This window comes from Erythranthe guttata, chromosome 14, assembly GCF_056151865.1.
Source record: "Erythranthe guttata isolate IM_541 chromosome 14, IM_541, whole genome shotgun sequence".
In the NCBI taxonomy this organism is placed as follows: Eukaryota; Viridiplantae; Streptophyta; class Magnoliopsida; order Lamiales; family Phrymaceae; genus Erythranthe; species Erythranthe guttata.
The window spans coordinates 15,649,936-15,664,905 of NC_142546.1; the positions used below are offsets into that span (position 1 = coordinate 15,649,936).

At 33.3% G+C, this 14,970-nt stretch overlaps 2 protein-coding genes and 1 pseudogene across 3 annotated transcripts; all 3 read left to right on the forward strand.

Moving 5' to 3' along the window:
- The first annotated feature begins 3,258 nt into the window (after positions 1-3,258).
- On the forward strand, positions 3,259-7,652 carry ATP5 (delta subunit of Mt ATP synthase). Its single transcript, XM_012991906.2, has 6 exons — positions 3,259-3,581; positions 3,961-4,011; positions 4,916-5,159; positions 5,966-6,078; positions 6,960-7,046; positions 7,322-7,652. The coding sequence occupies exons 1-6, from the start codon at positions 3,450-3,452 to the stop codon at positions 7,448-7,450; spliced, it is 756 nt and encodes a 251-aa protein (XP_012847360.2). The 5' UTR covers positions 3,259-3,449; the 3' UTR covers positions 7,451-7,652.
- Positions 7,653-8,440: 788 nt separating this feature from the next.
- On the forward strand, positions 8,441-10,648 carry LOC105967297 (U4/U6 small nuclear ribonucleoprotein Prp31 homolog pseudogene; annotated as a pseudogene). The gene is made up of 2 exons (XR_016029477.1): positions 8,441-10,105; positions 10,304-10,648. The product of XR_016029477.1 is annotated as a U4/U6 small nuclear ribonucleoprotein Prp31 homolog pseudogene (transcript).
- Positions 10,649-12,806: 2,158 nt separating this feature from the next.
- MYB83 (myb domain protein 83) lies at positions 12,807-14,606 on the forward strand. Its single transcript, XM_012991895.2, has 2 exons — positions 12,807-13,223; positions 13,592-14,606. Exons 1-2 carry the CDS (start codon positions 12,895-12,897, stop codon positions 14,289-14,291), a joined length of 1,029 nt encoding a protein of 342 aa, XP_012847349.2. The 5' UTR covers positions 12,807-12,894; the 3' UTR covers positions 14,292-14,606.
- The last annotated feature ends 364 nt before the right edge of the window (positions 14,607-14,970 follow it).

The following is a 14,970-nucleotide window of genomic DNA, read 5'->3' on the forward strand; positions in this document are numbered from 1 at the left end:
CATATTAATTACATTTTTAGAGGGAGTAATTGGTAAGAATAATGATTTTACGTGGATTATAATATGACAGACCATTAAATTCATCCATAGTCTTAAATATTTTCTAAATTGAATAAAGATTGGATGGAATATATTTAAACATAAGTAGAAAATTTTGTCAAATTGTGTTAATTACGAAAACTTTAATCATATAGTAATTGAAATACATAATATTGATTTAATACATGCATTTATGTATAAATATACAATTATCATGTTACTTAGATAGATGAACTTTTAGTTGATTAATGATAAAATAACACTTTTTCATTATTTCATTAATTATAAAAAACAAAAGGGAAGAACGGACATAATAGCAGCGAGCGAAACAAATAAAATCTTAAATATATGATCTTATATAATGTACTAATATTTCTGTTGTTTTAATATGAACATGTAGTTGATTGATGAGATTTAAGTTATTTTACAATAAACATTCATATTAACAAATAAAATGAAACAAATACAATCGTACATGGATGAATTGTATATGTGCATACATTAAAAAACTTCAATGAACAAAAAAAAAATCAATCATATTTAAAACGTAGAAAAATATGAATTGCATATTTTCTTTGTATGGATTGCCGCAAACGAATATTTATTCCCCGCATAAATCACATGTGATTCACACAATTCTTCGAACCTATTGTAAACTCCATCCTCAAACTCGAGTGAGTTTTTATTGAAGAACTTCGACCTTGAACTTCAAAGTGAACTATTTTACTTCTAATTAATCTAGTTGCCTCAACAAAATGTTTGTTTTGTTAATATGCTACAAATATAAACAATAAACAAAACAAAAATCAATAATATAATGCATAATATATAGATGCAAATATATTAAAAAAATGCCAATGGAGAGAGAGAGAGAGAGAGAGAGAGAGAGAGAGAGAGAGAGAGAGAGAGAGAGAGAGAGAGAGAGAGAGAGAGAGAGATATTTTGAATAAACTTCTAGGTGGCAGGTGTATGATAGTGCCATAGTTTATGTTCGCCTAGTGTTATGGAGATAAAATCTCAAAAATCCGATAAATAAGTTCAGATAAATGTACTTGACCCATAAAACGCACAATAGAAATTCCATATAGTCTCTTATTTTGGATGAATCAAAGACGTCAAATTTCCTATCTTTGGAAAAAATAATCTCATATGCAATACAACCAAACAATAGAAAAGATTGAATTCAAAAAATATAAATCTATCACGGTATTTGATTGATGACAATTTTCCCTAGTCTTATGACATCTGCAAAACAAAAACAAAAACAAAAACAGACATAGTAATAAATACTTATTGCAAAGTACGCTTAGAGTGGATTGAACATACACATAAGACATTACGTACCGAAGACTTTGGAATCGTGATTATAAGCTGCAACCAAAACAATAACAGCGATAAGTAAAATATGAAAACGCAGACAATATAAAACTTAAAACATGTAAATAGAGGTACAACATGTGAATATGAAACACGCATACATTGTTATAAAGTGTCGCTCGAGTAGATGTAAATGCTGGTAAAAATTATATAGATGTAAGGTGTTTATATAGTTTTCAAAATATACACGTTCAAATTTCAAAAATTTGATTTGGGCGGCAATATCAAATAAAGTTTCCTAAAAATTAATTAATCATGATCGGGTCTAAATACGATGAGCATTCTTTCCATATTCAAAACATGTGTAGAATATGTAACATCGAATGAATATATATTTTTACATATAAAATTAATATTTTTACCATAACTGGACATAATTAATATGAAAAGAAATATTATAAAATAATTGAATAAGGAAATATAATTTGAGTAGATTTGATGCATTTGTTTTTAGCATTGATTTGATGCCTTCGTTTTTGGCAATTCGTGTTATTCTTACACCGAAATTATTGCTCGCAAAAAAAAAAAAAAACTAATAATTGCTTTGATTGCAATTATGATTTGATTTCAAAGTCAGCATATATATTGCCATTTACGATTTGCTAACTAAAGGGAAGTTAGGATAAATTGTAAAAGGAAAGTTGTTGGATTTAAATTAGATATTGCATTGTGCATTTATGTCACTACCAAATTCTCACAAACTTAAAATCAGTATATACACAATCAAAATATTTTTATAAATAAATGAATATCAAATATATATATATATATACATATATAAATATATATATATATATATATATATATATATATATATATATATATATATATATATATTTATATATGTATATATATATATATATATATATATATATATATGTATTAATACAATCATCGTCTTAATATAATAATGTATTAATAAAAAAAGTATAAATTAATCAAGTATAATTGTTTGAACGTATAATAGAAATACGCAATGTCAAATTATTATTAACAAAAAATATTGTATATTTTTATTAAATAGTACAATGTAAAAATAAAATATTTTTGCTAATATACTTTTTTTATTGAATGGATATTATATTGCAAAATATTGAGAAAAAAAAACTGCATTCTTTTATTTTAATATTTTAATATTAAAAAAAAACCTGAAAATTATTTGAATTTCGTAAAAAAAATTGAGTATCCTGAATTTGTTCAATAAATATATTTTGAAATATTGAAAATATAAACTCGAATTTTTTTTCGAATTTATATAATATTAAATTAGTAAATAACATACATGTGGTAATTGTTTAAATGAGTGTATAAATGTTAAATAGGAAATAACTTAAATACATACCAAAATAAAATTGACAACTCACAAATTGAAGAATCCACCTCATCAATTGAACTCCAACTAAGCAATTTTGATAAATGACATCATCATTTGCCACATGTCAATCATTGAGGACATAGATTCTCTTTTTATATTATATATAGATTGTAGAAAAATGTAAAATTTTGCAAAGGTTACAAGATTAATTGGGCTTTTGGCTTTGCTACTTAATGGCCCATCCGTTGTAGGATTTCATGGTCCATTATTTTTTTTAGAAAGCGAAAATCTAAATTAAAAAAAAAATGTAAATTGAATCGAAAATTAGAATCTTGTATATATTGCAATTTCGATGTTTAAAAATATATATATATAAAGTCGGAATTATTAGAATTTGATATGAAAATATTGTTTTAAATCGAAGCATTTCTAATTTCCATTCTTATTTATTATTATATTATTTTTATCTGAAAAAGAATAATATATTTCAGTATACAAAAAATAGGACGCGTGTCACAAGATGAGTGAGGTAGCACATAAATTTCGTACACCCTAAAGTGAGAACTTCCAACATTTGGTTTACCCTTGCCAATCTTCAAAAGCGCTGTGCTTGAGAGAGAAAAGGTCGACTGTAAAACAAACTGCGGAGAGAGAGAGAGAGAGAAATCGAAGCGAATAAAAAATATTTTTATTTATTTTTTCTCTGAGAGAATCTGAAATGGCAATGGCAGGGCGTTTGAGATCGGGCCTTCCCCTCCTCCGTCGAGCCCTCACCGTCTGCAATCCTTCCGCCGCCGAGAGATCCGTCGCCGCGAAAGCCGTCCTGTGCCCTAGCATCTCCAACCCCGAGGTACAATTAAAATTACTCGATTCAAAGCTTTTCATTTTTAATTACAGTAAATTGTTGATTTAATTCAGTCTCACTCTTTCGATTTTGTGTAATTTACGTCGCCGTAGAGGAATGTATTTTTTCTGTAAATAAATCTGGTTGATTTGTTTTTTTTTCCCTCTTTAATTTGTCCGATTTTTGTTTTTTAATTTTATTTTCTGGGCATTGTTTTGGTATGTTACTGTCATCGGTGCAATAGGAATGTCTCCACTGTTTTTCGAAGCATGAAAAGAGATTATATATACGGGCTCTTGATTTTTTCTTTATATTGGTGAAATTGCTATGTTTATACGGAGATATGGCATTCTATTAAGCTGTTGGTTGTTGTACTTTCTTTCAGTTTTCGAGGAACTATGCCAGTGCCGCTCCTGTTAAAGAGCAGAAAGTCAAGGTAATGGTCTTTTAATTTTTTATATTCAGTTTGGGGGTATTGATTTACAAGGTATACATGTTCATGTAAGAAGTATGCTTGTGTTATTGTTGATTCTGCTGATCAATATAAATTGAGAATTTTGAAGAACTTGTTAAAAGTCTTAGGAGTCACAAACTTGTAGTTCCTTACCCTCATAAGCAAGTGTAAGGGGGCATTTTTTTCGATTTGACTATTTAATCGTTGTATTTCAAGTCCGGATTTTGAGCTATGCTCTAAATTTCTGTTATTTTTGTAATTTGTATTGTAAGATTATGACTGATATCTTTACAGTTTCTTCTGTGAAGATTTGGTATTTTTTTTGCGTGTGTGATTATTATGCTCCTCCATTGATTTTATAAAATTTTGCGTGTCGTCGTTGAGAAGTATGTATAATTGCCGAATCAACAGTGTACTTGACATTCTATGTTTACCATTGTCATGGAAAGTCGATTTTCTGTCCACTCTAATGCACCAGTTCTATTTTACCTATTTTTACCTATTGTTTGAGAAATAGATGATTCAGACTATAAGTTCTGTTGGCAAAGTAAATATGCACTCTCGTGTTTCTAGAATGTTTTGTTTTGATTTGCAAAAGGGATGAGAAAGAATTGCCTTTTGATTTGTTTACGAGCTGTACCACTTGCAAACTCATGAGATCATATGGATAAAAGCATTTCTGTGTAGTTGTTTAAAAGGTTTTGCAGTTATGTTAGTAGTTGCTAATGGGACGTGATTCAGTTAAAATGTTATGAGTCTTGTAATGTTGGTTTGCTGATATGTGATATCTTCAGTGTAAATCCTAACTGTCTGCCTATGCTTGCAAAAAGCTATGTATGACATTACAGTGTCTTTATAACTGTAACATTGTTTTGTTGCATTTTAGATTCCTTTGACAATGTTCGGGGTCTCTGGAAACTATGCTACGGCTTTGTACATCGCAGCAGTGAAAGCCAATATACTGGACAAGGTTGAATCTGAGCTTGTTACCCTAGTTGAAGCTTCAACGAAAAGCCCTACATTTTCTCAGTTCATGAAAGATCATTCAGTCAGTGCTGATACGAGAGTGAAAGCTGTGATTGATATTTGTACTCAAGCTAAATTTTCAGATATCACAAAGAACTTCCTGGGTTAGTGTTTCCTATCCGTTAATGAATTTTATTTTATTTTATTCTATTACAACCAGTTAGCATTGTGCAAGCTCTTTAGAACAGTGTTTGTCATACTTGATTGTAATTAAATATGCATTAGTTTAGGAGTCGTACATGACCTCGCACTTGAATTAGATGTAGTTGACTGTTTCTTGTCAGTACTGGATTTAGGAAATCATCTATAAATTACAAACTCCTTTTCGAGATAGTAACATTTGTCTCAGAGAGTTTGAATGCCTTAATAATGTTGTTTTAGGGTGTGGGTGGGTATGTGTAATGATAGTGTAACATAGGTGTTAATGGTGGAGGAAGTTGACAGGGAAGAAGAAAGGGGGGAGGGCTATTATGAGTTCCTTCATCAAAGAATGTGTGGGTGGAAAAACATGGTGCAAGACGCTAACATCGAATGCCCTGATTTTATGTAATGATACGTGTACAACTTGAATGTGTTTCCAGACAACGAGAACAACAATGCCACAAATGTACTTATACACCTAGAAGTCCATCTCGAATGTGTTTCCAGACACCTTACCGACATTAACATATAAGAGTATGTTTGATGATACGAAATATGAATGATTGATGAAGTGATTGTCACTTGTCACTCACAGAGTGTGAACGAATTTTGGTTGCTTGTACACCACGCTGAAAACATCATTTGTTTATTGATTGTTTATTTCATTTATGCAGTTGCGACATCAATTGTTATTGTCCTGGTTAAATTATAGTAATTCGTTTTGCCTAGATATATCCATGTATGACATATTATGTTATCTTTGTAACAGCTGTTGTCGCTGGAAATGGGAGGCTGGCACACATAGAACGTATGTCACAGAGATTCTCCGAGCTGACTATGGCCCACAGAGGGGAGGTTAAAGCAATAGTAACCTCTGTGATTGTAAGTTCAACTCCTGAAATGTATTCTTTTTTCTAGCTGCGATCTGAACCAAAAAAGAAAAAGGAAAAAAAGAGGAAAAAAAGGAAAGAAGAAGGAACACCGCATATGAATTTAACCTTCCTCCATACTCTTGTTCTCTCTCTATCTCACACAAGTCACAACTGTGATGTGGCACATTGTATGTTGTTATCTGCATGTTGTCTATGTTTTGTTCTATCTAAAGCAACATATATTAGACATCTTTTGATTAGGAAGGGGAAACATCTTTGAATCTAAAACAAAAAGAAATCATAGAAAAAGTGACAAGAGGAACTGGAAATTTTCATCAGTAGTTTCCACTTGATGTTTTAACATCTAGCTTATCCTTGTTTGTTCATCAGATATATTCACTTTTCCTGTTCACTACACATTTTCATTACACATGGTTAGGAGTAGCCAAGTAGATTGTCCATGATAATATAACATAGATTATTATCTTATATTTGAGATTTGTGATTATACAATCCTTCTATTGGGTAATATGCTTTATAGTATTGTGTAATAATACGAGTTGAATTTGGACAAAATATTCTTCATCTGCATGATTAGAATCCGGGTCTTTTTTTTTTTATAACCATGGGCTTAACTAAACCCCAAGCATTTGACAAACCTTGATTATATTGTCTATTAAGTCCTATCGTGATTACCAAACAAGGCCTTGGGATCCTAATTCATGTTGTCGTGTCACGAATGTCATTGTATCAGCTCTGTCAGAAAAGTTTTTTGAGGGTCTGTAGTATTTGAAAATTTCGCATGTAAACCATTGGTGGATCATAAACTAGGACTGCCTCAGCTTATCATACTTTTGAGTCGCTTTTTTTAATGTCTCTCTCTTGATGCAGCCTCTACCAGCAGAAGAGGAGAAAGAACTGAGAGAAACACTGCAGGATATTCTTGGACAAGGCAAGAAAGTCAAGCTCGAACAGAAGGTACGTTCTTTTATTATCTTTCAAGGCCTCATTTGGTTCCCAAGATTAGATTATGTAAAATCTTATGAGAAACCAATTGTATAAATGAACTATGGGAGCTCACTATAAGCCAAAACGAGTTCTCAATCTTCCATAATTGCGGTACACTAACGATGGGTAATCAAATAAAATCTAATCAAACCAACCAAACGAGGCCTATATATTGGGGTTATGTACTTGTGTTGATGGCTTTTTCTCTTCCACTGTTTCGTAATTTTTGTCGATTATCTGTTCAGATTGATCCGAGTATCCTGGGTGGGCTCGTTGTCGAATTTAGCCAAAAGGTATTCGACATGTCGATAAGGAGTAGGGCTGCCCAGATGGAGCGATTCCTACGCCAACCTATCAACTTGGATGGCAACTAATCTGTTTACTGCATCAATTTTTCCCTAAAGCCTTTTAGCGAAAAAAAAGGAAAAAGAATCTTTTTGGTGATTATGCACGTTTATTTAATCGTTTTATCTGCTTTATGCAAATAAAAGCTACTCTCGCTGTTCGGACTTTGAGTATAAAATTTCTCCTACTCTTTGATGATATGAATATTGTTGCTTGTACTTTGTTTTCAAATCACGAGTTCTGTTAGGTTGCATTTTCGATGCAATGACTTGAGCAAGGGATTTTAAATGCGTAATAATAAACCCGTTGAGGTGTGAATCACACAGTTCACTAGTTATTATCTGGTGCTCGGTGGGCGAGTGCAGTTATAGTTCGATAATTTAATACTCGATATATTAATAATTTCTCCTAAACAACAGATTTTCCTGTCCTAAATTGTTTATTCGTTAAATTTAAAAATAAGATAATACATATTTTAAATTCTTATATATCCCATCTAATGTATAAATTAATAGTGATAGAAATAACGCTTTAAATACATAGTATAATGTGATTCAATTTCTATTTTACATTTCTTGTTGAAATGAATAATGTTACCTTCAATTTCATTCCATTGTTTTCTTTATGAGAGTCGGAAAAGATAATTTAGCTAATTAATTAAATTTTGTTGTTCTCAGTTGATATCACCATCTACCATAATTCTCCTTTTTAAAATATATTTATTAAAAAATAATAATAATAATAATAATAATAATAATATCGGATTATGTTGGTCCTAACCCTTCTCAATAAAAAAAACTAATTACTTTCCTTGTATACTAACTACTCCTAAAATAATCCTAATTCCTGACAAAGAATTCGTTTCCTATAAATTCAGCGGCACCCTCCCCATTCAACAAATTCGAAAATCCGATTCTCCTGGAAGAAGAAAACCCTCGGTGGAGTTTGTGAAGATCACCGGACAACTAAACAAACCCTAATTCTGAATCTCAACCCTTCCACCACCACCACCCGACGCTATGCAAGCCCCCGTCACAACACCGCCGCCGCATTACTTCACCGGTCTCGGCCGTGGTGCCACCGCCGCCCTCACCGCACATTCCGATATCGAGGGGAACGATGATGATTATGGCAATGAATCCTGGAGGAATAATAAGAAGAGGAGGTTCGACTCTTTTCTGGCCGATCTCGATGAATTGTCTGACAGTGAAGACGATCTGGACATGGTAGAAGATATAGATACAGATGATGAATTAGCAGGAATAGAAGAAGCAGTTAATTGTTACGATGATTTTGATTGTGTTTTGAAACTAGAAAATTCTCAGCGCTTTGCAGAAATCATGGTGAAAATTGAAAAAGCCCTAGAAAAGGGGAATGAGAATTCATTAGATCAAGCAATTATTCTAGAGGAAGATGAAAACACAGAATACCAGTTGCTAGTTGATTGTAGTGCTTTGTCGGTTGATATCGAAAACGAAATATCAATCATCCACAATTTTATCCGCGACAAGTACCGGTCCAAATTCCCGGAGCTCGAGTCTCTTGTTCACCACCCGATCGATTACGCACGTGTCGTTAAAAAGATTGGGAACGAAGTGGATTTGACCCTAGTTGACTTACAAGGTCTTTTACCCTCCGCCATTGTTATGGTGGTTTCCGTCACAGCATCAACCACGTGCGGAAAGCCTCTTCCGGAACATGTCCTGCAAAAGACAATCGACGCTTGTGATCGTGCTCTTTCTCTTGATTCTGCAAGAGAAAAGGTTCTTGCTTTCGTGGAGAGCCGAATGGAAATTATCGCCCCGAATCTTTGTGCGGTAGTCGGAAGTGCCGTTGCAGCAAAACTCGTGGCGACAGCTGGCGGGCTCCCGGAATTGGCGAAATTGCGTCCGTGCAATGTTCGGCTTCTCGGTGCGAAAAGGAAGAGCTTAGCTGGCTTTTCGAAAGAATTTCGTGCTGGTTATGTAGAAGAAACGGAGTTATACAAGGGCACTCCTCCTCTGTTGAGGAATCGTGCATGTCGAGTTATTGCTTCAAAAGCTACACTTGCTGCACGTGTAGATTCTGCAGCTGGAACGGATTCGAGTGGAAAAGACGGGAGAAAATTCCGTGCTGAGATTGAGAAGAGTATAGAGAAATGGCAAGAGGCTCCTCCTGCGAAGCGGCCCAAACCTCTTCCCGTTCCTAACTCCGAGCCTAAAAAGAAGAGAGGCGGTCGGAGGTTGATAAAGATGAAAGAAAAGTACGGTATGACGGAAATTCGGAAGCTGGCAAATAGAATGCAGTTTGGTGTAGCGGAGGAGAGTTCACTTGGTGACGGATTCGGACAAGGATATGGAATGTTAGGGAAGGCTGGTGTACGTGTATCGGTTTGTAAGAGAAGACTTTTGGGTGATGAAGTAGCCAAGAAGAAGTTTTCTCAGGGCAGAGATTATCATGGGGCAACTTGTGGATTTACTTCGAGTTTGGCTGGAATCGAGCTTTCGAACCCTCAGGCGAAAAACGAGCTTTGTGGCGGCGGCGGTGGTGGTACTGAAAGCACTTACTTTTCGAAAGCTGGAACTTTCTCGAGGGTCAAGAGAACATGAAACAACTATCTAGCAGTAGTACCCTTTTGGAAAAACGTTCGTTTGTCTGAGAAATTTGAGACACTTTCGTTAAAAGTGTGGTGTTACTAATTCAAGGTGTGGTTTTCTTTCTCATGATTGCTGAAGTATTGAATGTGATGTTGCTTTCTTTTACTTGATGCAACTGTCCTATGCACTTTTTATTTTTTCGGTGAATTTTTTTTTTTAATATGTTTTAATATAAATTATTGGTACTTTAAATGGAGATATGTGATTCTAACAAGGTGTTGGTTACGTTGGCGTAATTTGTTTCAGTTTGCGAGGAACTATGCTAAAGAGCAGAAAGTCGAAGGTAATTCTTACTCTTTATCCTCAAGTTTTAAGCATGGTTCCACTTTTATTTATACGGTTCGATCCGTTTTTACGGATGGACAAATATGAGAATGAAAAGATAATCATAATTCCTATACTTGCTACTGAATATATATACATATGAATCATGAGTAGTTATTCTATGGCGCGCTCGATGGATATATAATATGTTGATAATTTTGACATATATTTGAAAAAGGCGAAAAAAAACGTGTGTTGAAAGCAAGAGATGAATGCGCCATGCACCAACTTCTTCATGTCTGAGTTTGTTTAAAGCAACACTTCTGTTTACCTTTACTAAACATCAGATAATACTACTAGTAAGTATGTAGTACTGGAGATTATGATGGATTTCGGAAATCGTTACGTATTTTATAAAATACGATTTAATTTGTGAGTTTTTTTCTTCGATTGTTTTGTATCGCCCGTGTTACTGGATTTTAAAATCGTATATCACTGGTTTTTCCATCATCCAAAACACCAAAAATCCAATGATATCTGCATCATTGAATGCATGATTATTTTGATTTGTACGTTTTGTGTGGTTATATATATATATATATATATATATGTGTGTGTGTGTGTGTGTGTGTGTGTGTGTGTGGGAGATAGAGAGAGAGGAGGCTTCTTAAGTGGATGTACTGATGCTATTAAAAAAGAGGTCTGTTAATGAAGCAATACTACTAATCAATGATCAATATATTTCCTCAAGTAGTAATTCTTACTCTTTATCCCCAAGTTGAAGCATGGATCCACCTTTTTTTTTTTTTTTTCTTTAATTAATTAATTAATGATTCCAATTATTCTAATCCAAGCAAACTAGCTAGTCTGTAATTATGAAAGTGTAGAGCTTAAAACCCTAATGATTACATGATTGATATGTGATATGTTATTACAAATAAAAAAAAAAAAGTAGTTCACAACCTAATTAAGCAACTTGCTTAATAATAAATCAAGCTAAATTTGACCGTTTATATGGTTATAAGTTCGGTAAATATGAAAGGGACAACAAATATATGGGAAATAAAAAATAACTAATAACTTGCTACCAAACACATTTAGCAATATTTACGTATGTATATATCCAAGATGCCTTTGGAGAAATCGAATAATTATGAGATCATTAATTAATATATGAATAGAGAACATATATAATTGCCTAATTGATGCATTTTTCCAACCAAGAAATAATACATTCAAGAAAGATGAAATATACCCTCAACCATAATTATATATTCTAGTTTTATTGGGCATTAATAATTAGTAATTTGTTCGTTATAGAAAGTACATACACTGTACTTATAACTTCGACACCAAGTCTGCAATATTTTCAAATTAATGAACGTTACGTACAAATACAATAGTCTTCTTGATCAAGGACTAAAGACAACTTAACTAGTTCGCATCAATATATATATATATATATATATATATATAATTTGCTTAAGAATAGGGCTAATTCAGTCCCCGACAAACATATGGTTGTTCTCGTACTTCATGTAAGCAAACTCAAAACCAATAAAATATTCTGTGTGCATGCGTGTGTGTGTGTGTGTGTGAGAGAGAGAGAGAGAGAGAGAGAGAGAGAGAGAGAGAGAGAGAGAGAGAGAGAGAGAGAGAGAGAGTCTTCATGGGGTGGTAATATGGTGATGATGATGATTGATGGTTTATGGGACATTGTTATTAAACGATATATAAGTTGTTTAATATTTAGATATATTATACATATACGGGTAACCATTGAGGTATGGTCAAATTACGAAAAAAATCCTCATATTCGGGTAATTACAACCAACCCCTCAACTACATATCTTCTTACAAGTCCACTTTTGCGGTGTCAAATTTAGTAAAATTTTCTAGATTGTGTGGAATATTCTCTAGTTTATCCTTATTTTATCTCATTCGAGCTCCACATTTTGAAACAAGACGATCATAAGATGTGTTTTTCGGCTTATATATATCAGATTGTGGTGCATCATAAACTGCATTTTTGCACAAAACAGGTACAAACTAGAGAACATTCCACGGAATCTAGAAGATTATGTTGAATATAACACCATAAGGTTGGACGTGTAAGAAAATTCATAGTTGAAGGGTAGACGTAATTATCTAAACATGAGGGGTTTTTTCGTAATTTAACCATACCTTAGGGGTTGGTTTTAAAAGTACACACACACATAGAAGAAGGTAATTAAGGTGGAGTAGAAAAGGGATAAATGGAGGGGGGGCCTTCTTGTCTTTGACTCTATCCAAGTCCTTTTCCATCTAACTCATCTCTTCACTCACAAGCTAATCATATCACACACACACACACACACACACACACACACACACACACACATATATATATATATATATATATATATATATATATATATATATATATATATATATATATATATATTATAAAATATATTTGCTTCCACTTCACACAATTATCTGATCATCTATATATCTTCATTTTTCCACAGTAGTCTCCATCAATATTAATTCCTAAGACAATAATATTTAGCATTATATTATATTGGTCTGAAATGAGGAAGCCATCGGCCGCAACCGATCATATAAATGCAATAAATATATCGACGAAGCCGGAAAAGAATTCATCCGTTGTTGTTAAGACAACGATGAAACTTCGAAAGGGGCTTTGGTCACCGGAAGAAGACGAGAAGCTGATAAAGTACATGTTGATAAACGGACAAGGCTGTTGGACCGAGATTGCTCGTAACGCGGGCCTACTGAGGTGCGGAAAGAGCTGCAGATTGAGGTGGATTAATTATCTCAGGCCCGATCTTAAACGCGGCGCCTTTTCGCCTCACGAGGAACAACTCATCGTTCACTTGCATAGCATTCTCGGCAATAGGTACTCTCTCTCTCTCTCTCTCTCTCTCTCTCTCTCTCTCTCTCTCTCTCTCTCTAACTAGTCGAAAAATGGAAAGGAACAAACTCCGCGAGTGAGTTATATATCTAGAGTAAAATAGGTCTATTTGTCTTTGGATTATGCTAATAAAATAAAGTTTACGATAAAAAATCGACCAATATAATTAAGCACCTGAATGCCTTAGCTCGATATGAAAAACGAAACCGTTATAGATTCTTTTTTGGAATGCGTACTCTTTAAGTAATTATCATGCATGGTTCATGCATATATATAATAATATATGAACCAATTATATATCTTATGTATACAATGTTCATAATTTTGCGACGATTTCGAATTTGGATGGATAGGTGGTCTCAAATCGCGGCACGCCTTCCGGGGAGGACGGACAACGAAATCAAGAACTTTTGGAACTCCACCATTAAAAGGAGGTTGAAGAAAGATCAATGTTTTTCTACTACTAATAACAACTATGGCAATAATAACATCTCTAACACTACTACTACATTATCATCGTCAAATTACAAGAGCGACTCGTCATCAGGTAATAATAATAATATTGCTGGTCTTGGTCGTGCCGCGACGGGATTTGGAGATACGTTAATTTTCATGCAAGAAATCTACGACGACCCCGTTATGGGTGGTAGTATCACCGACTTCAGAAACCCTAATTTCACGAATAATCCGACAGTTGGTGATGATTACAATATTAACAATAATTTCGAAGACATTTTCGACGTGCAGAATGGTTTGGTGGGGTTGGAAAATGACGTTTCTGCCCCTGGATTATTGGAGGTGGTCATGCAGCAGCAGCAGCAGCAGCAGAAGAATTATGGTGGTTGTTGTGAATTAAGGAAGAGTACTAATTATAATCATGTGGAAGAAGAATTATTGGTTAATGATGGGATTAATGATAATTGGGATGAATTAGGAGAAAGTAGCTTCAAAATGGGAGAATTATTGGATGATTATAATTGGGAGGGTTTGTTGGCTAATCTCTCCTCCTCCTTACCTAACAATTACCACCTTCATCTCCATGTTGATCAATAATCTCTCTCTCTCTCTCTCTCTCTCTCTCTCTCTCTCTCTCTCTCTCTCTCTCTCTCTCTCTCTCTCTCTCTCTCTCTCTCTCTCTCTCTCTCTCTCTCTCTCTCTCTCTCTCTCTCTCTCTCTCTCTCTCTCTCTCTCTCTCTCTCTTGTAAAAATAAAGTACTTGTTCAATTTTTGTGCCTTAATTACTTTTTGCTTATATAGATTAAAATGTTATATATAGGTAGTCGTCTTAATTAATATGAATTTTTTCAACTTTGTACTTAGTTCAGCAATTGTATTAATTAAGAAAAAGAAGAATGAAAGAATGTTTTAGTAGCAAATCTAGCTTCAAGCAGATGTTTACTGTTTTTAATTTCATGTTATTATTATTTTATATATATATATATATATATATATATATATATATATATATATATATATATATATATATATATATATATATATATATATATATATATATTCTCAAGTTGGATAATAAATAACAAAATGTGATTAATCACTACTAATTAAATAAACACCACCGTAAGTTTGTAGGGACTCTTGGCAAATTAAATTAAAGTATTTCTTGAGAAATAAAGAGGAATAATATCATGACATAATCTAGTGCACCTATATGATTTAGCAGCGGTTTCGATTACCGAAAAAGAAAAGAAAAAAAAAAACATTGAAATATGAG